The 27,620-nt window shown below is 38.5% G+C and overlaps 2 protein-coding genes across 3 annotated transcripts; both read left to right on the top strand.

Annotated features, from left to right (window-relative positions):
* Window positions 1-150: 150 nt before the first annotated feature.
* fbxo7 (F-box protein 7) lies at window positions 151-7,156 on the top strand. 2 transcript variants are annotated; one of them, XM_023349786.1, is made up of 10 exons: window positions 151-325; window positions 1,756-1,878; window positions 1,969-2,176; window positions 3,079-3,297; window positions 3,388-3,532; window positions 3,674-3,757; window positions 4,421-4,516; window positions 4,590-4,766; window positions 4,959-4,999; window positions 6,149-7,156. In XM_023349786.1, the coding sequence occupies exons 2-10, from the start codon at window positions 1,757-1,759 to the stop codon at window positions 6,449-6,451; spliced, it is 1,395 nt and encodes a 464-aa protein (XP_023205554.1). In that variant the 5' UTR covers window positions 151-325; window position 1,756; the 3' UTR covers window positions 6,452-7,156. The 2 variants fall into 2 exon arrangements, with proteins under 2 accessions (XP_023205554.1, XP_023205555.1); XM_023349787.1 differs by lacking the exon at window positions 151-325 and having other exon boundaries at window positions 1,788-1,878; window positions 2,087-2,176.
* Window positions 7,157-8,546: 1,390 nt separating this feature from the next.
* Window positions 8,547-25,647, top strand: kiaa0930 (KIAA0930 ortholog). The gene is made up of 10 exons (XM_005812247.3): window positions 8,547-9,087; window positions 16,250-16,398; window positions 19,979-20,083; window positions 20,544-20,621; window positions 20,696-20,797; window positions 20,978-21,118; window positions 21,371-21,559; window positions 22,394-22,553; window positions 22,672-22,827; window positions 23,798-25,647. The coding sequence occupies exons 1-10, from the start codon at window positions 8,943-8,945 to the stop codon at window positions 23,836-23,838; spliced, it is 1,266 nt and encodes a 421-aa protein (XP_005812304.1). The 5' UTR covers window positions 8,547-8,942; the 3' UTR covers window positions 23,839-25,647.
* Window positions 25,648-27,620: the final 1,973 nt, after the last annotated feature.

Here is a 27,620-nt window from a genome sequence, read left to right as displayed (position 1 = left end):
ACCTATAAAAAATAAAAAAAAATATTACAATTAAATTCAAACATCTTTTAATTAGAAAATTTATAGTCAAATTTAAAAAAGCAACTTGAATTTTACGATATTTCCTAAAGCAGTTTTGACTTTTGGCTTTTATTTTGAAAATCCAAAGCGGAAGCTTCTTTATGCGGGATTTCCGGTAATGTTAGTCACCAAAGAAACGAGATGAAATCTACCGAAAATTTGCCCGTTAGAACATAATGCGAGTTTTTTTCTGGTTATCTTTGACCTTGTGCTGCAGTCTGGATGCAAACGGGTGGTTTAATTAACCAACCAGTCAACTAACAAGGTTAGACAAAAGTCTTAACTGTTGTTACGTAGCGACGTGAATAAAACGTTGCTAACTTCCAGAAACGAAACTAAAAACCAGCTGATTTCTAGAACAGTTTTCTATTACGATTAATTTAACAACATCTGTTTTGTGTGAATGTCATTGAATAACGACGGCAGTGTACGTTACCGTTTTCTGTCAATTCAAAGCTGTTCATTGTCAACAGGAAGTAAAATATGTGGAAAAAGAGCAAAACAAAACGAGAGTGACGCATCAGAAATTAAATAAGTCAGACCACCAGTTAAGATTCAGGACTATAATAAAAAATGCTACACAGTTTTTCTTTCAGTGAAAAAGCAATTATGTGTAAATAATGTTTGTCTCAAACTTCTCGGAGCTGCCTTTTGTTTCGAGGGTCTAATTTATAAATTCAGCAGCTTTATTGCTTTTAGATCGTTGATGTTTTGGGTCCAGAATATCCTAAAAAAGACTGTTGGTATGAAAAGATTTGTTATAAATTTGTTTAAAGCTGATCACGTAATTTTTTTTAAGTAGAATTAGGGGACCTGCTTATTTTATTGGGGGTTTGTGGTCAAGAACTCTGAATATGATAATATTTATTAGTATATCTGACCTTTAAGTGTAATGAAAACATTCGTCCCTGCGTGATGAGTTTATGCAGACTCAGCTTTTCTCTGCTGGCTTCCTGTCAGTTTCCAGGTCGAATTAAAATGTTTCACTTTGTAAGTTTACAGTTATATTTACAGATAATCTCTGTTAGTCATACTGAATCTCAAGTCTTCAACTCTCCATGTTGCAAAGCCACTTGCTTTATTTGGTTTGCATTTTTTTTTGTTTGTGCCATTAAAATGTGTTGTTGTTAATCAGATGTTGATTTTTAGCTTCAGAGTTAAACTAAAACGGAGTGACGCCATTAAATAAATTGCACTACTTGTCAAACATTGCCACTTCGCCCATATGAGAAAGCACTACTGGATGCAGCAGAGTAAATGCAAAATGTTGTGGCCATTTATGCTAAAGTTTTGTAGTTTATAATTTCTACCAATTTTGTTTTGTTCTTTGGGCAGTTAGAATATATTTAAGTTAATTTAGAATCAAAATTTGTAATTAATTTTTATATTTAGAATTGTTTAGATTACATTGTTAATTGTTAGACCCGCCCACCAATTTGAGTAATTAAGAACACACTGAGTGCTTGGTGCTGGGTGGATTGTTTGGTAAATGTCTTAAATTGAGATTATTTTTCATTTCAACTAAGTTACAAGACCTTTTTTGGTAATTATTTTATTTCTACTTTTACAATAAATAAATCAATTCGAAAGTGCGTACAAATCCCAAACCACCTGTTACCACCCACAGCCTTTATTGGAATTTTTGGCTTTTTTGGAACTGCGACACAAAGTGTGATGCCTGTTTTCTGTCCTCAGGATGAAGCTGCGGGTTCGGATCAACCGGCAGACCAGCAGGGTGGACTTACCAGGCGAGGAGCCCACCCTCCAGGAACTCTCGGATCTCATCAAGCAGACGCTGCTGTCCGATCATGAACTCAGGTCAGGCTTTACTTTCCTTTCTCCCTGGAAAGGCGCATACAGATGAAGGCATGTGTGCTGAGTTTGATCTTTGTGTCTGTCTCTGCTCAGCGCCGACACAGAGTTCAGTTTGTCTCTGAACGGCTCAGAGCTCCTCTCAGAATCCGGTCAGACTCTGTCATCCTGTGGAATCGTTTCTGGGGATCTGATCTGTGTCCTTCTGCCGCAGCCGGCACCTGCTGCCATGGCAACCTCAGAAAGGACCACAAGCTCCACAGAAACAAACAGCCAGGAGGATACCAATGGGACCACTAGCCAGGTGAGATTATATTGAGTAGTCTGGGGAATTCTGACTGAATAATCCAAACTCACTTCATGAGTTTGATGTAGAGTGACAGTTCTCCTCCAAACGACATCCAAAGTGTTACATTTCAGTTTCTAAATCTGCGTTCACAACCCTCACTAACTCCAGCGTCATCTCAGTTTTCATCAACAAACTGCGGGAAAATAAAAGTGGTTGGTCCATGAAGCGTTCAGGTGAAGCTCTGGAATCAGCATTTTTGGCTTCCAGCAAACTGTCTGCATCAGAGCTTTGAGCAGCCAGTAAAACTTCAATTTGGTTTTATTTTCTTTTAGAAATTAGGGCTGAAATGATTAATCAGATTAATTCATGATAAATCAATTTTTGTAATAATCGTCAACTAATTTAGTAATTAGTTATTCATTAACTTCAACATACAGACAGGCTATTTGCTAAAAGAACAACATATAAATAGCAGAAATTAAGGCGCAGTATTTATTTTTTAGCTGCAGATGCATCCTTTGCTACAAATAATCAAGCTACAACTAAACAAATGCTATGATATTTTATTTTAGGCTAAAATGTATTTAATACCGTATAAAATAAACGTAAGTGGTGCAATGAAAAATCTGCACAATGTGCTAATTGTTTTCCGATTATTTGATTAATCGTCAAAATAATTGATTAATCAATTACTAAGATAATTTTTTGTTTCACATCAATTTGAAAATCAAGGAATGACTACAAACGTTTCCACTGCTTCAGTGTGACGGATTATTTTATATATCTAGAACATCAGCTGTGAAAATGACTCTGACTCATTTCTCACTTCAGTATCCATATTCAGATGATTCTCCCAATTTAGGAAATAATACTTTATTTGGATCCAACCTGACGGTTTTGTTCTGGTTCTGTTGCAGGACAGCAGCAGCAGCCCTCACCCGCTGCAGGCCTGCAAAATGCAGAGCTGTTCAGCAGCGCCCCCTGTCTGGGAGCCCATGCTGTGCAGCGAGGCTGAGGCCGGTGAGGCTCCTCTGTCCCTGGAGCTGCTCTACCACTCGGCCCAGACCAGCAGCCCCAACGACGCCATCTTGGTGGCAGCGCATCTCCTCATGCTGGAGACTGGCTTCTCCTCTCAGGTGAGGCCGTGGAACACGTTGGTCCTTCTGCTTCCTGTGGATCACAGCTGGATCACAGCTGGATCACAGCTGGATCTGCTTTGTGTTCAGGGCAGCGAGCTGAAGCCTGGGGAGATGCCTGCAGGGTGGAGGTCTGTGGGTGGAGTCTACAGGCTGCAGTACACCCATCCTTTATGTGAAAACAGTCTGGTGTCCGTTGTGGCTGTGGGCATGGGCCCCCTGCTGGTCCTTAACGGTAAGGACCAGCACTCTTCTGCTCCTGTTTTAGCTGATTCAGCCTCAGATCATTTGCTTTTGGTTTTAGTCTATAATCATAAACATTTGACCTGAAATCTGACCAACCCATTTTGTTTTATCTTCTGCTTGTTCTTTGCAGCGGTTCTGAAGGTTCCTGAAACCATCGACACGACTCAGAAGCTGCTGCTGAAGACGTCCAGCTACGTGACTGAAGATTGGCCAGGTACGGCCGAGGTTCTGTATGTTGATTCAGATTCTCATTAGCATTAGCAGAATGCTGGGCTCCGATTACATGACAAAATAGACTACATTTACAAAAAAAGCAACATCTTTCTGTTTTATTTATCTTACATTATTTTTAGAAATACTAATTGCACTTTCTGAACCATTTGAAATGTTTTTACAGTTTATGTTACATTGTTTTTGTCAGTTTCAGTTTCTTTATGTAAATGTGCTGCATTGGAGCAAAGTTACCAGATAAATTTGTAATTCAGTACATTTATGTCTGTGTTTAAAAAAAGGAACATTTTAAATCGATTCAGCAGTTTTTCTGTACCTGATCATGTCGGCCGATACTAAACCTCAGGTGTCGGTATAGGAAGTGAAAAACATGAATTGGTGCATACCTAGTTTTTATTTTAATATTATTTAGAAAATGTTTGCATTTTAGTAACATTTGTCCTTACACCACATTTTAGTTCTGCTTTGTTTTACACCAATGGTAATTTTTAATATTGCTTAGTGATATATTGGACCAAACAACAGAGGAACTAATAAAATGAGACAATGCTAGAGTTTGAATGACAAGTTTGTTCAGTTGTATATTAGAAGATCTCAGCTGTTTCTGACCAGCTGTCCCTGCTTGACCTTCTCTGCTTTTATTCAGGAGAAAATGCAGCCGCGGCCTTCAAGAATCTGAAGAAACTTTCCCGAATCTTCAAAGACCAGCTGGCGTACCCGCTGATCGCTGCTGCAAGAGAAGGTAAGCAGAGCTGAACTCTGCACAGCCTTGAGTTGTGCTGATAGAAAGTGACGGTGGCGGTGTGTTTTCCCAGCGATGGCGCTGCCGGTGGCGTTCGGTCTGCAGGCTCTCCCTCCTGAGCTGCTGCTCCGGGTCCTCCGCCTGCTGGACGTCCGCTCCCTGGTCAGACTGTCGGCCGCCAGCTGCCACTTCAACGCCGCCACATCTGACTCCACCCTCTGGAAACATCTGTACCTCCGGGACTTCTCTAGTAAGACGTCAGAACCAGAAGTCTAAACTGAAACTGTAGTTTTTATTTCTGCTCTTTAGTTCAGAATAAAACTTCAGTTTGTTCAGGTGACAAAATCCTGTTGCTGTAACGGTTAGCTATGCTAACTCTTGAGTTAACTGAAATTATTTATACAATTCAATTTATCTGATTCTAACATATATTTTTTTTTAGGTCCAGATACCGAGCTACCCAGAGAGACAGACTGGAAACAGGTGAGAAACTCTGCAGCAAACATTTTTCTCACGTCTGCTTAATTCTTCTGAAATGAACATTTGTGCTGGGAGCTTGAAAAATTATCTTTTTGTCCAGATCTCTTATAACATTAAGCATTCATTTAACGTACATAACTTTAAAAATTAAAACAATGTAATAAATAGCTCTCCAAAAGTTTTTTCTTATCTTAAACATGGACTGATAATGTCAAATTACTCCAGCTTTGATGCCAGACTGTCCTACGTTATATCTACTGATCCACCAATATGAATTCACATGTAAAATTAATACTGATCCAGTTTTACTTATATTTATACCAATGTTAATGCAAATAAAATATGCATCCATTATACGTCTTTTTTTAATTTATCTGTTTTATAACGCTTCTAAAGCCAACAATAATTTTGATGCAGAAAAAAGAGCTCAAATTAATCATCATCCTATAAAGTTTCATTTTTGCTCCATTCCAGTCAATTCTCCATCAACAAATGGCGCCACCTACAGTTGAAACCAGAAGTTTACATACTAAAAAGTCATGCACATTTTTCCTCACTGTCTGAAGTTAAATCAGACCAAACTTTTGTTTTAGCTTAGTTAGAATTACCAAAGTTATTTCTATTTGCTCAATGCCAGTGCCACTCGCCCAGATCCTCTGCTGCAGCAGGTCTTGGAACAGCTTGGACTGGTGTAAAAATTGTCCACAAACAGTTTGTAGCCAGTGTCCAGCAATGGCGTTTTCACAAGGTTAATAGGTTTGGGGGACAAATGAGCATTGTTAGATTGTGTTGCGCGATGCGTGGTTGGAGTACGACAGCTTTTCTGCCTTTGGAGGAGAGAGAGGATTACTCGATTAATTGTATAATTGTAATATCCTATAGAGTACTCGATTACTAAGATATTCTTTTACAACAGCCCTACAATATTAACATTCATATTTGCCAAGTTATCCTGAAAAAATGAGACAACAGTTTTTTGTTAATCTAGACAAAGAGCCTAAATTATTGGCCTCCTTTAAAGTCGTCTTGTAACATAAAATGTTTATTTAAAGTTTAGTTTTGCTATATTAGAGTCAACTCGCCACTGATAAATAATCAGATGTCGCTGTGGGATTCCTGATGAATTCTCTGTTCCATTTTTTTTCCTTACAGCTTTACAGAAAGTCCTACAAAGCCTGCTTAGACTTACAACGTCACATTCGTCCCTACTCCCTGCCGCCCTTCCCCATACGTGACATCATCACCACGGTGCCCCGTCCCCTCTTCCCTCCGCTGCCGGGGATCATCGGTGGCGACTACGACCAGCGACCGAACCTCCCACGCAACCTTCTGCGACCTCGCTACGACCCCATCGGCCCGCTCGTGGATATCCCCTCAGGACATCCAGGACAACCCCGTTTGGATTTCCGCAGACCAGGAGGAAGAGCAGCAAACATCCGGAGAGGATTCATCTGAATTCCAGAACTGAACAATAAAAACACAACAAAACAGTTTATTAAAGTCTGTTTGGTTCTGAAGCTCCAAAGATGAGACTTGAAAATACTTTAAAATGGATTTCAGATCTCAGAGATCTGAATGTTTCCACTAAGACGACATGAATCTCTAAATGTCTAAAAATGAAAGAAAATTGACTTTAAAAAAATGTATAACATTGAAAACTAATCTACTTGGATGTTCTCCAAGTAGTCAGCCTTTATGCTTCCTCTAAATGAATGAGAGAGCAGGCCTCAGAAACACAAGCTAAGGTGGGGTTGCTGCTTAGTTAAACTTCTTAAACAGAATCAAACGTTTTTTTTGGTCGATTTATATAGAGAAAATATTATTTTCATCATTGAAAACTAAAAACTTTGTTTTGTGTTCAGGCTCTCTTGTGGTAACACTTTTCCTTTAAGTATTCAGCTCAGAGGTGTGAGGCTTAGCAGCTTTAATAAAATAGATCAGTCCAAATATTTTTACTTGCACCGTCTTCTAATAAAATTAATTTAAATTGAACAAACCACACAATGGATCATTTGTCAGTTTATTGTGGGATTTATAAAAATGTATTCTGTTTGTTTTGTAAAATCAATCTCCTCTACCAGAAGTCAAGATTGAAAGGATTAATCCATGTTTCTCCAGCTGATAACTTGAATAAATTAAGTGGCTAATCACTAAGAAATATTTTGTGATTTATTATGACCAGGTGTCACCATTACCTAGTTTTTCTATTGCAAACTGTGTTAACCACCTTCATAAATATATAAACGTACAGTGGCATAAAAAGCAGGATATTTTCTGTCGGACATATTTGTCAGAGTAAACATCAGAATTTCAAAAAGTATCTTTAACACATAAATGAAGGTTAAATTTTCCATTCCGGAGATAGCTGTTCATTACAAAGTTAAATCTACCTGTATCCATATTTTTTGAATGGATGAAATATAAATTCTATTTTGTATAAATATTTGTACATTTTCAGTGCTATATTTCGCTTTAACTTGCATGTTTCAGTGAGGGAAATTGTTTACAACTTGCTTTGATAATACATATATAATCCATATATAGTCCAGGTTTTCCTTCTCCTTGCCAGTGTCTGGAGACCGTTACAAATGACGTCATCTTTTGTCTGGAAAATTAGGGGTGCGCTTGTTTAAACCGGGACATTTGAGCCTGCGGAGAGGTGCAGTTCAGGGGGGCGGGGCTTGATGTGGTGTAACGTTGAATATTGTCAATGGTCGGATTCTGACTTCGTTCCCAACAGACGGTGTATGTCAACAGGATCCAGGTAACTGACGCATCAGCTTCACGGGTGTTAACCGTTGGTTTAACGGCTGGAGAATCAAAACGGTTAGCTTATGATGCTCTTTGAATGTGACCCTTTAATTAGCTGCTTATTACTGTGTGTTTTATAAAGAGAATTACCCTGTCAGTCTAACACAGTGTGAAACAGGACTTTACTTGGTCCAAATGATTTTTGGTCCCATTTCAGCTGACTTGGCTCAGTTGTACGTCAACGTGGCCGCCATTTTGGAGATGGAAACACGAGCCACTTGGACCACTCAGGTGACCAATATTGCTAAAAACTATTAACAATGAATTACAGTTAACAACAAAATATGTTTGTTTTCGTTCAGGTAAGTATAAGTATATATTTTTTTACCTTTAATGTTAAAAGGTAATAATTAAAAGTGCTATCTAAATCAAAAATTAGTCTTATAGTTTCGGGCACTTAAAAAATCCTATTATTTCTCTCTCTTGTAACAGTTTGCCTAAAGAACGTTAATCAATTTGTCTCTAAAGTCTAATTCATTGCATTTTAATTTTTTGTGTGTGTTTTTAAACACTTTTTGTCACAGAAGTTTGAGTTTGAAAAGTCATAGATTAAAATTACACAAATTATATTTGCTTTTCTGTTATTTCCACATAATTTAGATTTTTCTTAAACAACTTTAACCTTTTTAAAAGTCCTTTTCCCTCTATAGCATTTCGTATTTATTAAGCTGCATCGTTTAGTTGTTCAGGAATTTTATATAAGTTCGTTTCCTTATTTTTATTTTATTCAGGCGGACCCAACCTTCAATGTCCCTGGATTTAAGGAGTAACAGAATCGTCTGCGACACCTCTGCGTGCTCGTCTTTTAGCTGCCCTGTCTCTTTAAGGCCTTCATGTTACCGGAAGTGTGAGGGGTGTTTCCAGCTGATCTGAACAACAGAAGTAGCAGGATCTCCCTCAGCACACCGAGCTGTCTACTGTTGTTCTCGGCCACCGCAGCACAGCGCACCGGTCCTGACCTCCAGCGGCCTCTTGGCGCCAATATTACAATCTAATCCGGAGTAAATTTGAAGGAGAACCGGGGGATATCCCGGTGTCCCCCTTTTTCTGGTCCTCCTTGTAGCCGTTAGTTAGCTACCGTGAACCGGTACCGTGGGCTGCTTTTAGCCCGGACTGTCATGATCCCAGCTCGGAGATGGCGTCCTTCCCCGGTTTGTGTAAGCCTGTCGGGCCCGCGGAGGAGGAGAACGGAGAGCTGGACGGCTCCCTGCAGCAGATGCTGAAGGCCATCGCCGACGAGAGGAACCGACTCAACAGCCGACAGGAGATCAGCGGACTCGGTGAGTCTGATCCTCAGTGGACCTGACGTTATTTGTGGGAGCTGATGGCTGCGTGTCTTCCACTTTATATCCGATTTATCCTGATTTATTTCTGGAATAGGACAACCAGTCAGAGTCCACGTCAACCTTCTCATCGCTTTATATGTGCCACTATTTGTTGTTCCATTTATCTTTGTCCAGCTTTGTTTCCAACTTTCTGCGCCTCAGACTGTATGCAGGGCCGTACCAATGGTTTTAAGAGACTTCAACTATGGGCCCCATTTTGTTTTAAAATTGAGGATATCCTTTTATTGTCCCTCAGTGTGGATATTGTGCAGCAAAGTGACAGGCAAACGAAAGGTAAAATTTATTATTGAAGTATACAAAACAAGATACTGTAAAGTAAGGCTGATTTAAAAATGCCAGTAAAACTGAGTGGAAAAGCTTAAAACATGTACAAGACCACCAACAACAGAGGTGTGACTTGTTAATTTGATAAAATAGCAGTTCAAAATTAAGTGATTTATTTTTAGTTTTTTTTTAATCAAAGCACAAATACTGAATTTCTTACATTGAACAGAATGAAAACAGGCCAGAGTTTATCTCAGCTGGTAACAAGATGGAGGCACCCAGAACAACTGATTGTTTCCCAAAGAAAGAGAACCTTAAGTGACGTAAAGATTCATGTTTTTGCATATTATGCTATAAAACGTTAGTTTGCTTTAGTAATGAAGATAAATACGATGTTAGCAACGTTTATTTAGAGTGAGAGGAAGCTTTCATGTGTGTTTACATAAATTTAAACTCTACAGTATTCTCTCATCTGCTAATTTTGTTGGGGTTTTTTTACTTCTCAGTTTGCACTCAGCTAAAACACATTTAAAAATAAATCCTTCCTTAAAATGTTCATGTATCCAAACCTGAAAAACGAAATGTGTTAATGTTCAACTGAAAGTTCACTGTTTCAATTCTACAATATCCACTGATCAGACGTACAGATGCTGAGTTCACTTAAATTCAACATAACCGTTTTAAGCTGGTCTGGATGGAAAGTCTTGTGGTTTGTTTTGTAGCTGGAGTTCTTCTGCTTTGCTGGTTTTCAGATCCTTGGTTAAAGAGGAAGCTTAACAGATTTAAACATTGCCCAACTCTGGGAAAAAAAAGAACTATAGTGAGACACTGAAGTAAAGACGTAATTGCGGGAAAAGTAAAAGTTTTATTTTTTTATTTCAGAATGAGTCTATTTTATAGAGTCATTAGCAGCAATACAGAAATATATAAAGAGATGTTCCTGTGAGCAAAATGGCAGAAATGAGCTCTGCAGTATTAGCAACCATATTGCAAATAAACCTCAGGGATCAGTGATTGATTAGAGGACTCGACACTAAACACAGAGAACTATGAAATAAGACAGAGTCATTACTATACCAGATGTTTGTTCAATAACACTTTAAATATTAGTTTTCTAATATAATGTTTTTTAAAGGGTATATTTCAAAAAAACTCCAGATTTATTTTAACAAACTAAATTTAAGCTTTCAGCCAAAATGAGATTCTGAATACATGCATTACTGATTTAGGAAAAAGTCTCTGGGCCGTTTATGACACATGAACAGTTTAAATGTTAATTTATCTTTCTGTTTGTGTGTTAATTAATGATCTAATAATTGAAAGAGGCAAATGTAAGGGTTAAAATTATGAGAAATAAATAGAAAACTTTGCCAGATAACTGTAACATTTAGAGGAAGTTTGGGCTTTCTCTAAATTTTTAGGTTTTTTTAGGAAGACGTCACACAAACCGAAGTAGAAGCTGAAAGGGTCAAAGGCCACATTTCTGAAGAAAGAATCAGTTCAAACAGCAGCAAGCAACAGGAGAAATGACTATTAACAACAAATTCAGTTAATTTTGGAATAATCAGACTCTGTGGGTTTCAATTCAGCTCCAAAAAAGTTTTTTTTTAATTATTGGCCACCTTCATGAAGAACATGTGTGTAAAGTCTCAGTAGGCTAGTGGAAGCTGTCTGCAGCAGCTAAACTGTCCTGTTAGAGTCTGAATTGATCCAATCGTCCAGAATTCACACAAACACTCCCCAGCTGATGGAGAAGTGTCGGCTGTGCAGTTTGTTGGGTGTTTCTGCCCCGTTTTATCGGCCCTGAAGCAGACAGTCGGTGCTGTTCGTTTGCTGTGATGCATAAATCAATAGAGCTCTGTTTGAAAAGCAATGACTTCATCACAGCTCGCCGCGCCGCCGCTGCAGGAAAAACACTTCCAGCTGCCGAATCCCCTCCATAAATTTATGAGCTTGTTTCTTTGCCCAGCAGTATTTTAACTTTTACAAAGTATTCAGAATTTTTTAACAAGCTGACATTTTTGTTTCACCACAAACCGTAGATGTGAAAATTAGTCCTTTTTTTTGTCTCCAAAAGTAGTTAAAAAACTAATTATTTAAAGAAAGTGTGCAGTAAAAACGTCTAAGGTCTGAGAATTTTCCAAATTTATATTATGTTGCAGAAAAGGGAGTTTAAAAGAAACCCAAACATTAAAAGTGTCAACTGTGTTTAATCAGTCATTTTCAGAAAACGAGCCAGCATAGTTCAAGAGTAAAGTGTTTGTTTGAAAGGCTTTTTAAATCGTTTCTATTTTTACAAACAGGCATTCAATGCTTTTACTGATAGATGTTTAAATATTTCAATAGAGTTAGAGCACAATATCCTTACAACCTCATCGCAGTGTGGTTAATTTATAAATGGCGTAATAATAACCCGACCCTCTCTGCTGTGCTGTAACTAAGCGCTTTAAGCTCCGCCCACCAGAGGAAACTAGATGATTGCTGCCAATCATTGACTTAACTTTAATCGATCCTAGCCTGATTTGAAAAAACAAAACAATGAAAAACTTCCCAAATCAAGATGTTTGTTTTGTCTCAAGCCAAGTCGCAGCATGAAGACCAGATGCCTCTATCCATCTCTAAAACCCACTAAAATAAAAACAGTCGTCTCACTGAAGGTGGAAAAAAATGTTAGTTTCATTTCCTGGGCTGGAAAACGTTCGACTAGGCCAGAAGTAAATCCATTTATTTAGGCTCCATTCTGGCTAGAAAGTGGAGTTATAATTTATAGGGGAGTGAATGTGGAGTGGGCTAGTTAAAGTATCGTAGTTCGAGCAGATTTGAGCCTTAAAAGCAGAACTTTAGTACTTGAGGAAGTGAGCAGCTGGTGTGTCCTCGTGCCCTTGGATGCTCCTCTGCAGGCTGCTGACTCAGCACGCTTAAAGCAAATTACCAACAATGACTCAGGCCTTTACTCGCATCACACAATGGCAACACAGTATAGCAACTATTATTTTCATAGGCAGTAATAATTTTACTCTTTAGTTTCCAATCACCAATTCCTTAGTTTATTTTCAGGACACTAATTGAAAAATATTTCAAACAGAAGGTGACCAATCAGTGCAGTGTATCACTGCACTGATTGGTCACCTTCAGCCAATTTCTTACTTCAACGTCTCTCAATGTTGATTTAAAATACTGAAATTTGAGGCTTTTAATGTGATAAAATATGGAAAAATTAGACTTTTTCTACATCTGTTTTTTACAAAATGTCAATGTTTAATAGTAAAGAATCAATAACTGATAAAGAAGTCTCAAATATGTAATCAATATTTAGTTAAAGCCGCCTGTGGAGTCAGGTTGGTGATGCTGGATCTGATTACCAGAACAAGAAGGTAAAGAGGAAGTACTGTTGGGTTATTAGGCTAACTTTACTGGTATTATACATCAGTAAAGTTTCCACTGTTAATGTTTTTAACAACACATTTTATTTTCTGGCATTTTCTCACATTTTGAATCCCACCTGAAGCAGAAACGTAGAGCTGCCTGTCAGTGGTTGGGCTTTTTATAAACCCTCACATATAAATACTGAGATCAGCTTGTTGTTCCCTGACGGAGGGAATAAATCACATCAGACGCTCGCCTGCTTCTGTGCAGTAAAAATAGCTGATCGCTCTGAAACTCGAATAATAAATCCTGCTGAATATTTAACCAGGCGCAGAGAGTCAGACTGACTGAGCTTCTGCAGAAATATTAATGTTTTCTGTGACACAGCTGGTTCACGTTGGGGCAGGTTTGACCCCAGCAGGAAGTCGATTATCTGTTTCCTGTTTGTGCTCATGTCTGGAGCGACTTCAAAACCCTGGATGCACCGATCCACGTTTTCACTTCCAATAGATATCTGGTGTTTAGTATCAATCTGATACAGAAAAACAGCTGAACTGACTTCAAACAATTCTTTTTTTTTTTAAAATGCAGACATAAATCTGCATTTTATGTCTCAGCTTTTTGCAACAAACATCTGAACTCCACTAAAACTGTTAAGCAGGAAAACCTGCAGCTGTTTCTCAGCTCCTTTCATCTGGTTTTGCCGCAATTCAGCTGCAGGAATCAGGAAATGTTTCAGGAAAAGCTTGAAGATTCATCAGAAACCTTCATCTCTGCCTCGCCTCGCGTTTCCTCCAGCCGGGTTTTAGGAACTGGGGCGTCCGCCATCAAGTTTCTGGGTCGCATCACACAAACGAACAGGAGCAGCAGGAAAACACTCGACTCGTCCGGCATGTTTGAGCCAAACGGACGGACTGGGAATGTGGATTCATTGCTGCTGATTTAAATGTTCCTGCAGTGAGAAACTGTGATCTGCTTTGGAAACAGCAGCATGTCATGAGAAACATAAGGAGAGCATAAGATGAACCCTGAGAGTCCGTCACATGACAAACGGGTCACACACATTAGTCAGGGAGGTCAAGTGATACACACTTCGACTTTCCTCGTCTACAGAGACAATTTGGGAGACTAATGGTTCAGTAACTGGTTCCAGTAACTGGTGCTCTTAGTGGTCACCAGGACTGGGTGATAAATCAATTTTATCAGTCGAATTTTTAGAAAATCTGGATTTTTTTTTTCACTGCTCTTTTTTGGTTTCAGTCTAAATAATACCAGAATGAAGTCATAATATTAGAAGATTGAATTAATAATTTTATGAGAACTCCAACACGAAAAAAAATCAAATAAAAAGAGGCATATTGAGCATCTTGTGAAGCTATACTTTGGTATTGGTTTTACAGATGAGGAAATATTTAAGCTTTTTACACATGAATCAAATTATCATTAGCAGAAGTTTTAAATGACTGAGTCTGTTTCAAAGAAAGAATCACAAACTGAGCAGCTCATGTCTGATCCTCATGACTCTAGAAGCTTTTTTTCATTCAAATGTTTTTCTCATAATTTTAAAATGTCCTTCTGGTAAAATTGTGGCTCTTTTTTCTGCTAATATTATGATTACATGCTTGTAATTAAACAAATATATTGATCACCCATCACAGAAGTCGTGATTGAAATAAAAGCCACTTTCTGTCGCTTGTCATTTCTTTCTCAGAAAAGTAAGCGAGAGGGGAAAAAAAAGAAAATCAGATCTGGTATGAAAACATAGATTTTATTCATGATCCATATGAGCCCGTAGTTTTTGGAGGATTCAGATCACTTTCCCGGCCGTGTGACGCTGCGCCTGCTTTCATCACAGCTGATGTATTTTTAAAGCGGGATCAGCAGCTATAAATAGATCAGGACTTCTCGGAGGCGGAGGAGCCGTAAGAGCAGCGGCGCTCAGACGAAAACCAAACCTTGATCACATCTTTGGTCTGACTTTACTTTCAATCCCAAACTTCTGTTCAAACCTGACTGGAGAACCAAAATAAAACGGGTTTGAGCTTCATGAAGGTTTCAACTCTGAGATCTGGACTAACGTTGTGACCTTGAGTTAATGACTTTCTGTGGTTGCCACGGCGCCGCCTTCCTGATCCTCTGGTTCGTCCTGTTTGGTTCAGCGGCAGCTCTTGGTGACCCGATCACGTCGTCGTAGATAATGAGGTTAATCCCAACGCGCCACCGTTTCGACTCTACTCATCACTTTACTGTTTGATTTCAAATTAAAAACTAAAGCTCTGCTGTGATTGGATCACGGTTTGATCGGTTCAGTTTTCACAACAAGGAGCTTTGGTTACGGATTGGATCAGTAAATATGCAGACAGCGTAATTCAGATTATGTTTCTGGGAATAACAGCAAAGCTTCATCTGTGGCCATGGTGGCGCCCTCTAGAGGTTTTCCAGGCGTTGTGAGGAAACTACAGTCAGTTTAACAGTTCCTCATGCTATTCTCTTACATTTGTTTTCTTTCATCCTTTTTTCATTTTTCTTTATTTTTTTTCCCCTATTTTGTTCTGTAATTTTTTCAACTGCAGGCAATTAATCAGTTTATAATAATACTGCATAATACAAAATAATTTAATGAAAAGTACAAACTATAAAATGTAAGTTAAAACATGCAATTTTGGGTGAGGAATAAATTAGGACACGTCCAAGTTTATTTAAACTTAATATGAGTAAAATCACACAAACAAGATGAGAACATTGTCACTTAACAAAGAGAAAACTTATCTCACATATGTTGGAAAAACTACAAACTGTATTTTTACTTTATAAAAACCATTTGTTTATATTAAATGTTACGTAATTTTATGGTAGAAGATCCTGTTTTCTGTCCATATTTTACTGAACGTGGTGTTAAGCTTTACGAGTTTCATTTCTAATAAAACTTCTCCTTTAAATGTGTTTGTATTGATTGAAATAAGTCAAAGCAAAAGAAAATCAGTTCAAAGTTTTTGCTGCGAAGAAAACCAGATTATTTTCCCCTTTTGTCCCCAACTAGTCATATTTTCTTTAATAAAAGTACAAATTTGTGTCTTTGATCAGGTTTAGTGATGAGCACCGTTAACATTTTATCAACCTCCTGCCTCCTAGCAACTGTTGCCTGGTAACCAGACAGGTGCCTCTGGCCTCTGAAAGGTGATGAGCATCCTGTGGCGATGAAGGGCAGATGGTCATCGTCTGAAACACAAAACATGGCTGTTATCTTTGACGCCGTTAACCTTACATCTACTGATGCCCAGCTGTTTTCCAAAATAAAAGCATCAACGGGTGCTTTTATTGTAACTGAGCTGTAGGTGAATAATAATGGCTTAAATATTTCAAACAACCTGCCCTGGGGATAAAATGACTCTTTTAGGTGATAAAACCTGCCGTTTTGTACTAGCCGTCCATCTTTGCCCTCCTGACATCCATCTTGTGTCTCCAGGCTGTTTTAAAGATGACCGCATCGTTTTCTGGACCTGGATGTTCTCCACCTACTTCATGGAGAAGTGGGCGCCGCGGCAGGACGACATGCTGTTCTACGTCCGCAGGAAGCCCGCCTATGTCGGCGCAGACAACGGCGAGGCCAAAAAGGTGAAAAATAATCCGACATTCCAGATTTCTACTGGTGTTTTTATCAGTTTCCTTTTAAATTCTCTGATTCTTTAACTGATGACGTCCAGGACAGTAAACAAAAAAAATGCTGTCGGATATATCCAGTGGTTGTTAGAAGGCATAAACGGTATTAATTCAAGGACATAATTTCAGTTTTTAATTCATTAAATATGAAATGTTTAATCGGCTCTCATGATTCCAGCAGAAGGAATAAAAATCTGTACCTTTTCTTTGTGAAGCTTGCAGCTACAGGAACATAAAATCTGATAAATGTTACACTATTAAACCATCAAAACTGTCGTAAAATAAACTGCAGTAGTTCTGGTTTTCTTCAGTCGCGTTCAGGTCGGAGTAAAATGAACTGAAATTTCTGTTTATTCAAAATTATACCAGGATGATTTAAAAAAAACACACACAAACATATCTACTGTGTTATTTTTATTACTGTGGCATAAATGTGTATCTTTTTGTAGAGGAACGATGCTTCACTTTAGTTCATTTTTAGATAAAAATACATAATATATAAAAGGATAAGTGCAGCTATCAAAATCTTACCTCCTTCCATATAATGCACTATTTAAATCCTTTTCTTTCAGGTTAGGAATTATTATTGAGTATTTACATCTTGACTTCCATCATATTTTCTGCATCACTCTCCTGCCTTTGACTGAATCTAATCACCACAGCAGAAAACAGTCTAGGTTTTCATTCAGCAGCAGATTGAATCTATATTTGCCATTTCAGGCCATCAGCGGCCATCATTTCCGTCCGCAGGTCAGACCTCACAAAGGCCAGATGTAATAAGACGGATTGAGGCGAAGGGCACGGCAGCGGCCATTGGTTCTCTGATCAGAGAGGCTTCGTCCAGCCTGCACTGCAGATCTTAGTGGGATCGTTTCCCAAAACAAAAGAACCAGAATCTCCTGATCTGTAGGCGGATTCTCTGCAGCAGAAGAGAGAAATGAGACTCCAAGGACGGAGAAATGCTGAACGAATGAGCAAAGTGAGAGTAAATATTTTATTCTTAATTTAATCAGTTTTTATCCCAACAATTTACCGTTGTTTATGACTTCAGCAAAACATCTAAATACACAAACTAATGAAGGACTGGAATATCAGTCACAATTTATTTAAGTATTAATTCCTTTTCATTTTGGAGGCTCTTTAAGTTTCAGTCTCTGTGTTTCAACATGTAAATTATTGTTTATTTCCAGCATATTGATATTTAACATCACTCCCAAGTCTCTGTGTCTGTGAAAGCTTTGTCCTTTTTCTCTTTTTATAATTACATTTGGAGAGCGCAGACTCTGTCTGCCTTTTGTAGTTTGTCCCACATGCCCTTCCATCTCCGGTTGCCATGGTTACTGCCTCAGCGTAGCACTTTACCTCCTCCTTAGACAGAGGAACGGCTGACTGCTAATGCAGCAACGTCACGGCTTTAAAACCGGGCCGAACCTTCAGAACTTCTCCTCTGGATTCACCTGCCGCTTTATTTACGCGCCGAGAGATTTAAACGTGACGGTTCTCCTGAACCAACCGGAAGAAATACCTGAAGAGAGTGTGAGTTTAGCAACAAGTTATTGTTCCTGACCTCAGTCAGGGTTGAAGGTGTATTGAAAGAAGCTTTCAAGTAAAATCAATGTATAATTAAAAACAACGTTTAATAGTTGAATGTGAATTTATGAGTTACAACACCATTTAATTTCCCTTTGGGATTAAAAAGGTATATTTAAATTTGAAAACCTGGTTTATTATTAATTTATTAACCTGGTTACGAGTGACCCCAAAACGCTGAATCTAGATCAGCGCATGCGCCGCAGCCATATTAGTTTCAGACAAACCGTAGTGGTAAAGCGAATGTAGCAAACGAGTCAAATCCTATTATGATACCAACAAAACACTTTCGGTTTGGTGTATGTTGGTGTGTCTTAAGATGTGATTGTGACCATATGAAGAGATTATTTTTAATTCCATTTCCTAAACTCCAAATGAAAACCGAGAAATGTCAGCGCTGGAAAAGGCCTTGTAAGTAGGACAGTGTATTAGGGTCATTGTAGATTGGGGGCGGGGGGGGTAATTTCCTGCAAAAACTCAGAAATTTTGAGAGTAATCTCAGAAATGTTCAAGAAAAAAACTTTTTTAACTCCACATATGGAAAATTTTTGAATTTTGAAACTCAGAAATTTCCACGGTTTTTTTCTATAAAAACACGTGAGCGTACTCCCCCTTTTTTCTATCTATAATGACACTACCTTGTGTAATTAAGAGAGGTCTACTGTATATATGCTCTCAACATTTTATCAGTGGAAAGGGGCCAACAATTGATTTTCCAGATCCAATACCAGCGACTGCAACATGCATCTACTGTACATTGAATTTGTTCAAAATGTTCATTAGCGCACAATGTCCCTCTTCAGCAAATGAAAGAACTTGGATCTCCATGCATTTATTTCCATCAGATATTCAGCCTCCACAGAGTTTCTCTCGGTCTCTTCCTGGTAGATCTCTAGGATTATTCTGGCTCTGCCCCGATGTTTCTGTCCTGGTTAGATTCCTGAAACGAGACAGATCACAGGCACGTCTAACAGGAAATCCTCCAACCACATGATCTGGTTTTTCCAGTCATTACCTTAATCATTGTTAACCTTAACCATAAATTAAAACTTTCCCTTTTGAGTCCTTTTCCTGTTCCAGCATTTTCAGGTTCACCAACCTCCTCTCTGCGTATGAAGCCGCCATGCCTCATTGCATCCTGCTTTCATCATCCTCATTTTAATTAGTCTCTTATCAGTTTTACCAGCAGAGGAAAGCAACTCAGAGTTCTTAGCAATCTTTAACCTGGAGCAGCTGTATATCATAATTAGTATGTATTTAATTTTCCTGAAATTTTCAGGGTTTTGCCAATAAGTAAGTAAATAATGTACACAGAAACAATCACTTGCATCCTTTACAACCGGTTCAGTATTTGGTTTCATTCAAAATAGTTTGGTTCATTTTAATCTTCTTGTTTTAATGTTTCTGCTACTTCTTTCAAAGAGTTTTATGTTTAATTTGGCCTTAAAAGAATTATTAAAAGAGTTGAACTTTCCATGACAGTCGCATGAAGAGTTTCTGGGATGATAATAGTGTTTGACATCCAAATACTAAATGAAGATCGGCGCCTCTCCTCACTTTCCTTTTAGGAAACGTGAACCTCAGTCTGTCAAAAATCAACATTTTTAAAGTTTTTTTGCCAACAAGAACACAGAGATTTTATCATCGACTAGTTGTCTTGTTTCCTCCATGAAGCTTTTTCATCCCGTCAGCTCTGCGCACACAAACGGGCGTCGCCATGGCGACCATTCTGGCTCTCTAAAAGGTCTGTGAGCGATACGATTCCTGGCATTTGGACACCTGGGATCTTCCTGAAGAGCATCTGACAGGAAGGAAAAACAAAAGCATGAAACGTCTCACCTGGGGAGCGAAAGGAAGGATTACAAACATGAAATACTCTTTAGTCCTACAGAGTTTTCAGATTCTACTCCAAGGAAAATCTGATTGCTACGTTTTGTGTTTTTAGGTGGAGGTGGAAGTCTACAGGAGGGACTCCAAGAAGCTTCCGGGTCTTGGTGACCCAGACATCGACTGGGAGGAGAGCGTCTACCTGAATCTGATCCTGCAGAAGGTAAATCTCCTGAATTCTCACCAAATAGGGCAACACAAAGAGACAATGGCTCCCAGAGACGACAGTAGCGTTTATCTTTGAGTTCAGACAGAATGGAAGTCTGTCTTCAGTCAACTGCTCCTGGTTTTTGGATTTTTAAACCCTTTTTATTCAAATTAGGGCTTATATTTGCTGAGATGTTTTTGTTTTAGTTTTTCCTTCTTTGTTTGCTCATTTTCCAGCTTTGATGTTTCAAGCATCAGAGCTAAAGTTTGTAAGTTTTAAACAGCTTTTGGGGAGATTTTATCCCTATTAAAAAGCTGCAAAAATGAACAAATCAAACCATGATCCGCCTCATCAGCGCTCAACCTGCAGTAGTGATAATCCTGTAGATTTTAGCAAACAAAATAGATGAGCAGTATTTCCTGAATGTCTCACATGTTTCGACACTAACTAACTTGAGTTCTCCATTTTCCCCTAGCTGGACTACGTGGTAACGTGTGCCGTCTGCACGCGCTCAGACGCCGGAGACATCCACATCCACAAGAAGAAATGTCAGGTAGGAAATCAGCGCCACCACCAGGAAGTTGCCTCAACTTGGTTTCTCTCATCTTTTCCAACTTTGTCCTCCAGGAAGTTTTCGCCTCTCCCAGTAAACACGCCATGGACATCAAAGGAGAGGAGTCCAAGATGAGCTACCCCAACATCTTCTTCATGATCGACAACTTTGAAGAGGTAGAGACGCCCACCTCTCTGATCCCAAAACCAGCCAGTTGCTGCTGTATTGAAGCGTGACCTCTGACCTTTTCCCGCTATTTAGCACTGAGCTCCTTATTTAACAACCTTTTATGCTGGAGGAGTCAGAAATCCATTGTTTTGATGTTCTGGATTTAGCGCTCCTCTCCGCCTGTGTAGGTGTTCAGAGATATGACTGTGGGCGAGGGCGAGATGGTGTGTGTGGAGCTGGTGGCGAGCGATAAGAGCAACACCTTCCAGGGCGTAATCTTCCAGGGATCCATCCGCTATGAGGCGCTCAGGAAGGTTTACGACAACCGGGTCAGAACCAGAACCCAAACACTCTGCTAAAGCATGCATGTATTTGCAGCTACTTCATGCTAAGTGTCATGTTAAAGGAGACCTATTAAGCTTCCTTGAACAGGCTTAAGTTAGATCCATATGCAAATGAAAGTACAAAAACTTGCAAAATGTAAGTTTTGCATAATAAGTCTCCTTTAAATATTTAATTCCAGTACAATAAGCTCAGTTGAAGTCCTTTGCAGTGTGTTGATGTGTGTATGGTTGTTGCAGGTGAGCGTCGCTGCTAAGATGGCCCAGCGGATGTCCTTTGGCTTCTACAAGTACAACAACATGGAGTTTGTGAGGATGAAGGGGCCACAGGGCAAAGGTCATGCTGAGATGGCCGTCAGCCGGGTGCCGACAGGCGACACGTCTCCCTGCAACACGGAGGAGGACCAGGTGTCCCCGATGCACGAGAGGGTGAGGCTAAAAACCAGCTGGTGGCGCCGCAGGAAGTAGAGAGAAAGTCCAGTAGAGCAACAAGAAGCTTTATGATGAAACCAGGTCACCATCCATAATGAATGCAGGCAGAATGAATTATGTATTTTTCTACAATCTGATGCTGAAAATTATGTCTGGTTTACAGCCTGAGCTCAAAAGGAAGAGAATCTCTTTCTCTTAAATTAATTTCAAACAAAATAATCAATTAATTGTGGTTAATCGATCATTGAAATAATCACCAACTAATTTAGTTATCGATTAAACATTAACTAAAATATACAGAGAAAAAAAACATCATTTGGGCCACAGATAGAGCAGTAATTAAGCCAAAATTGTACAAAAATATAAACATTTTAGATTTACTACAGAAAACCCTCTTTGTCTGTAAATATGTTTTATCTTCACCCTGTTCAAATTCTGTAACAAATAATCAACAAATCAGCTCTGAACTGTATTGATAAGTGGAGCAGAAAGGCTCAGCTTTTCTCTTGTTGATATTAAAAGTATTTTTAGCTTCAAACGATCAATAAAAAATGCTTTACCACATTTTAGGCAATACAATGTTTTCTTATTTAGATAAAATAAATAATAATGAATACTAAGATGTTTCTATTTTATATTGTTATGGAATAAGCTGAAGTAATTAAATGAAAAATCTGCAGAATGTGCCTTTTTTTTATCTGATTGATCGATTAATTGTTCAAATAATCAACTGAAATAACGTTGGTTTCAGTTTTATTTTCCTGTATTTCTGCTATTTGTGTTTGTATGACCTCATCGGCCTCCTGTGGTAAACGTGGCTGCTGTTGTCAGGTGACGTCGTTCAGCACGCCTCCGACCCCAGAGAGGAACCGTCCGTCCTTCTTCTCTCCATCACTGAGGAGAAAAGTTCCCAGAAACAGGATTGCAGAGATGAAGAAGTCTCACTCTGCCAACGACAGCGAGGAGTTCTTCAGGGAGGAGGAGGACGAAGGTGAACTGGTCTCACCGGTTTTTATTTCCTGTTGATTTACTCAGACAGATTTCAGCTCTGGTTCTGGATTAGGGATTATAGAGCGTTTGCACTGTGACATCACTGACCGTCTCCTCAGATATTCACGCGGCCACCAACCTTCGCTCGCGCTCGCTGTCCGGAACCGGCCGCTCTCTGGTTGGCTCCTGGCTCAAGCTGAACCGGGCCGAGGATTACTTCCTGCTCTACTCACACCTTACCTACGTCACGCTGCCGCTGCACCGCATCACCGCAGGTCAGAGCGCTGCAACACACTGCCACCTGCAGGCGGAGAGCTGCCACAGCAGGAGAAACACACCAGCTTCTCTGCTAATTCAAATAAAAACTTATTTATTTATTTCAGTCTAAAAAGTGAAACTCTTAGCTTCAGATATTTCACTCTGCTTGGAATGAACCTAATTCAGTTTCTAAGATAACTTAATTGGATTTCATTACAGAAATGTTTTATTTATTACATCATGGTAAGACTCTATCCTGTAACAGATGTTTACATGATAGTCTGACTATCGTGTTTAATACCTTAATGAAATCATTAAGTATAATTTATTCATAACTGAATAGCACACATATTAAGTTTTATAATTCATCAGTAAGTATAGTAATTAAAATATTGTTTTGTTAGTGACGTTATGAGTGACATCAGTAGTTTAATAAGAAATTCATCATGAAAAAAACATTTGTACATAATCCAAATTACTGCATATGAAATTATAGTGGCAACCACAAAACTCTTCCAGTCCTTTTCAAGCTGGGTGCATTTTTTTTCTCTACAATATTATTATATAAAACATGAATTGAATGGATCAGACAATTTCTTGTCTCTACTGTACATATAAATTTGGATGAGGATGTATACATATTTTCTTTTTGTTACATTTTTACCTATTAAGGAGTATAATATGCATTTTTCTCTTTTGTGTGCCTCAAAATAAAACGATAGCTAAAAAGTAATTAAATTACTTAGGCTATCATTGACATATTTGTTCAATTTCAGATTGTTAAACATTCAATAAAACTAATTGTTTCCGATATTCACTAACTTGTAAGATGTTACAAAATGGTTGGTGGGGGAATCAACAAGTCTAAGAACTTCTGCCACAAAAATTTGCCCTCTGATCAACAGAACCGTGTTCGGCTGTAAAAGCTGAAGTTGTTTCCTGAAAGCTGAGACGTTTTCATCTCTGCTCTTTGTGTTTGTGAGGCAGACATCCTGGAGGTGAGGCAGAAGCCCATCCTGATGACATAACGGAGCTGGATTCCCCCTCAGAGCATCTTTACAAAGTGCCTCCATCATCAGGCCACTGAAACAGCAGCGCCCCCTGGTGGCCGGACGGAGAGATGCAGTCAATCGCCAGCTTCACTCAGGAGACGACTGAGGCGCAGAGACGCTCCACAGACAAACCAGCCATTCAGGAAGTGCCTCCTCTTCTGTCCGATGTCGTCTCCATGGAAACGGACCGTGTGACCTCAGCGTGAACAGGCATTGGCCGAACTCTGTCCAGGAGGAAGAGGGAAATGAATGTTTGTTTTTTCTTGTAAATATCTGCTGCTTTACTCACTGAGACGCCTTGACTGAAGGTTGTGCTTTTAAAGACCGTCGTCTGTTGCCAAGCGACGCGTCACACAGCTCCTCTTTTCTAATCTCCTTCACCGCGTTCGGCTGACGGTCGATCGTGTGGGATCTACGATTTTATCACCACAAACACAAAGCATCTGGGTCAGAATCCAACTTTATCCTCTGTTAGAACTAATACACGATTTTCATTTATTCTTTAATCTCATGAGAGTTGTAATAAAGCTGAAAATGTCAAATTGGGAATAAATTCTCAATAAGGAAATTGATTTGTAAAATTGTAACTTTGAGGAAAAATAAATTTTTTCTTCACATTTGTATCAAGAAGCAGGTTTTTCATTTTTTTTACATAAAAATTATAGAATAAAGTACTGTAACTGCAGTTAAATTTGCAAAAATATTACTCGTATTTAATCTCATTATTTCAAAATTCTTGTTTTGACAGTTTGGTCAGATAACTTGCTCAAAATTTTGCTTGAATACTTAGTTTGACAATAATCTTGGTGAAAGATAATTCAGATATTTTTTCATATTTTTATTTATTCACTAAGAAAACTGTTTAATTTACATGCTTTTTTTTATTAAGTTAAATATATGTGAATTTACTTCAAGCAACTAAAATTGTAACTGACAACTAAAGAAAAAAAAAAGATTAAATAAAAATTTAAGTAAAAGCAAATATTTTAACTCCTCCAACATGCCAAACATGTTTGTTTTTATTCTCAGTCTCTGACTTTACACAACTGACTTCAATTCCAAACTTGAATTTAAATGAAAAATAACAGATTTTAAAGGGAAAACTGCAGAACTGGACGGTTTGTAAATGTAAAATAAGTGAATCAATTTTCTCCTTGTGCTCCTGAAGCCTTAAATCTGTGTACAACTTTCTTCTCTTTTCACTTTGTTCTTATTTGAACATTTTCCCCTCCAAACCACAACACTGAAGCTTTACGCTGTTCTCACCTGTCCACTGGAAACTTCACAGCTTCTGTGCTAAAAAAATGTTTTGTCTTCATGGGTTGTTTTTTTTTTTACCTGTTAATCAGGTAACCAGTTAGCTCACCCGTCAGCTGTTATTGATCAGATTTGTTGGCACTTTTCATCGATCAAAGTTTGTTTTTCATCAGTGTCGTGTGTAAGTTGTAACGTTTTTCCTCGGTCCAGGAGATCCGATGGTTTCGTCTCTTCAGTGTCATTGATGATGTAGTTAGTGGAGCCGCCAGCTGAATGTATCCTTGCCGATCAGAAACAAAGACTGCTTTAGCCCAGAGATGTATGACTGAAGACACGGTTTGCACTGTAAAACGCTTTTAGCGCCTTTTGGAAGCTGTTGAGATGTTTTGTTGACGTGTTCGTACATCACAGCTTTTGTACACAGTTATTGTGCATGTTGGCGGTCTTCTTCTTCTACTGTTGCTCACTTTACAAACTCTACATTTTCCTGTATTTATTTATTAAAATACACATTAGCAGAAAAAAATATTTTGGCTCTAATTATCTCTGCTTTTAATTTACTTTACAACAAATCTCATGCGACTCATAAGACATAACTGGTGTTCTAACTAAAATAGGCTTCTTAAAACATAGTTGTTCCAAAATAAGATGATTTTAAGTGTATTAAACTTCAAGTATTGATGGAGAATATAGCTGACTAGTCTGACTGCATCGCTACATTAGAATACATGAAACTATGAATTGAAGAAAAATGTACAAAAATATGTAAACAAATGTAATTTTGTGTCTTTTATAAATACTAATTAGTAATAATTAGTGTTTATAATTAGCAGTAAAGGTATTAATATCTCTCTATATTTTTCCATAATTGTAGTCTATTCAATTATATAATCATGTTTTAAAATAGTTTAAAGCACAATTACAATTTTCCAGCAGATGAGTGTTTGCTGCTGCTCTGACTTATTCCTGTGGACCTCAAGCCCCGCCTACAAATTCGAATTCCACCAATCCAGTTCGGTCACCAGTTGTGACCACGCCCCTTCAGGAAGTCTGCCGTTTTTCTTTTCCTATGTAAACATGTTTTGTGTTCATGTCGCGGTTCTATCATCCTGCTCGCCTCTCCGTAGTTTATGCTTTAGCCATCATTTCACGGTTAGCTGCAGGAGATTGTTTCTATTCAGGTGAAGCTAAAACTGCCGCTAGAAGACTTCTGTGTGGAACATATTTACAGACAAAGGATTTTATTATTAATTTAAATGCAAAATGGATAAATATTTTGTTCAGTTTTAACTTAATTACTCCTCTGTGTTGTTCTTTCAGCAACTGCTTTGAGTACTTAACGATTAATCGATTACTAAACTAGTTGATGCTTACTTCAATAATTGATTAATCACAATTAATCATTTCAGCCATAACTAAAACCAAGTTAAACTAATGAATCTACTATAAATAAATAAATATCCGCCTCTTTGGACTGTTATTTTTCATTTGTCTTTCCAGACTATTCATCCAGGGTCGTACTGCAGACTGAACCACAGCGTTCCCATCCTCCGCCTGTGGTTTGACGAGGAGTCGGAGTTGAAGCAGAAGAGCCATGCAGAGGCTCCTGCAGAGGGACCAGGTCTACAGCTGGGGCATCGTGCTGGAGGTCCTGATCTACGGCGACTGGCTGGCTCATGGACTGCCTTACCGACTTGTTTCTGGGGTTTTCAACGTACCGAGATCCACAGTCCCTCGCATCATCCACAAGGTCGCACCGAGGATATGGCTGCACCTCAGTCTGGTCATCTTTTTCCCGCCTGCTGAAGATCTTCAGGAAGTTGGACGAGGCTTCGTGGACCAGTCTGGTACAGCCGCGTTTAAAACAGTAGTGGGTGTGATCGACAGCACACACATTAGAATCAAAGCTCCCCAGCAGCACCAGCTTGATTACCTGAATGAGGAAGGTTTTCACTCCATAACCATGCAGGCCATCTTTGATTCCAGTGGTCTATATGGTTAGACAAAGGTTGTGCTCAGGTATTACACTACTAAAGGAACAGTTTTCTGAATCAATTTCTTTCAGTATAAAACTTTAACAGGTGTCTGTTTGGCACATCTTTGGATTAAAAAAAATACTCAGTGGGTAGAGAATCTAAAAATTATACTCAAGTAAGAATAATGACACATTCTAAAAAAATTACTCAAAAGGTACAGGTAGTAAAAACACAATAAAATATAAATGTTTTCCAAAAAGCTACTCAAGTAAATGTAACTAGTTATTATGCAGCTCAATTTCAAAAAGTTCTATCTTTGGTCTGAGGTCCAGAGGAGCTGAAAATTTCTCAAACATTTTCTTAATTTTAAATCAGTTCACTCTCCTTCAAAAGGAAGAAACGTAAATAATGATTCAAACCCATTTTTAACTGAAGACACTCCGCTTCTGAGTTGCACGAGTTTTAAGAAACGTCTACAAAATAATCTGAGCATAAAACGCTTTAAAATGATATAAACACGTAATT

The sequence above is a fragment of the Xiphophorus maculatus genome, chromosome 17, assembly GCF_002775205.1.
Source record: "Xiphophorus maculatus strain JP 163 A chromosome 17, X_maculatus-5.0-male, whole genome shotgun sequence".
Lineage (NCBI taxonomy): Eukaryota > Metazoa > Chordata > Actinopteri > Cyprinodontiformes > Poeciliidae > Xiphophorus > Xiphophorus maculatus.
The sequence above is the reverse complement of the archived record's forward strand: the minus strand, read 5'-3'. Positions and strand labels throughout refer to the sequence as shown.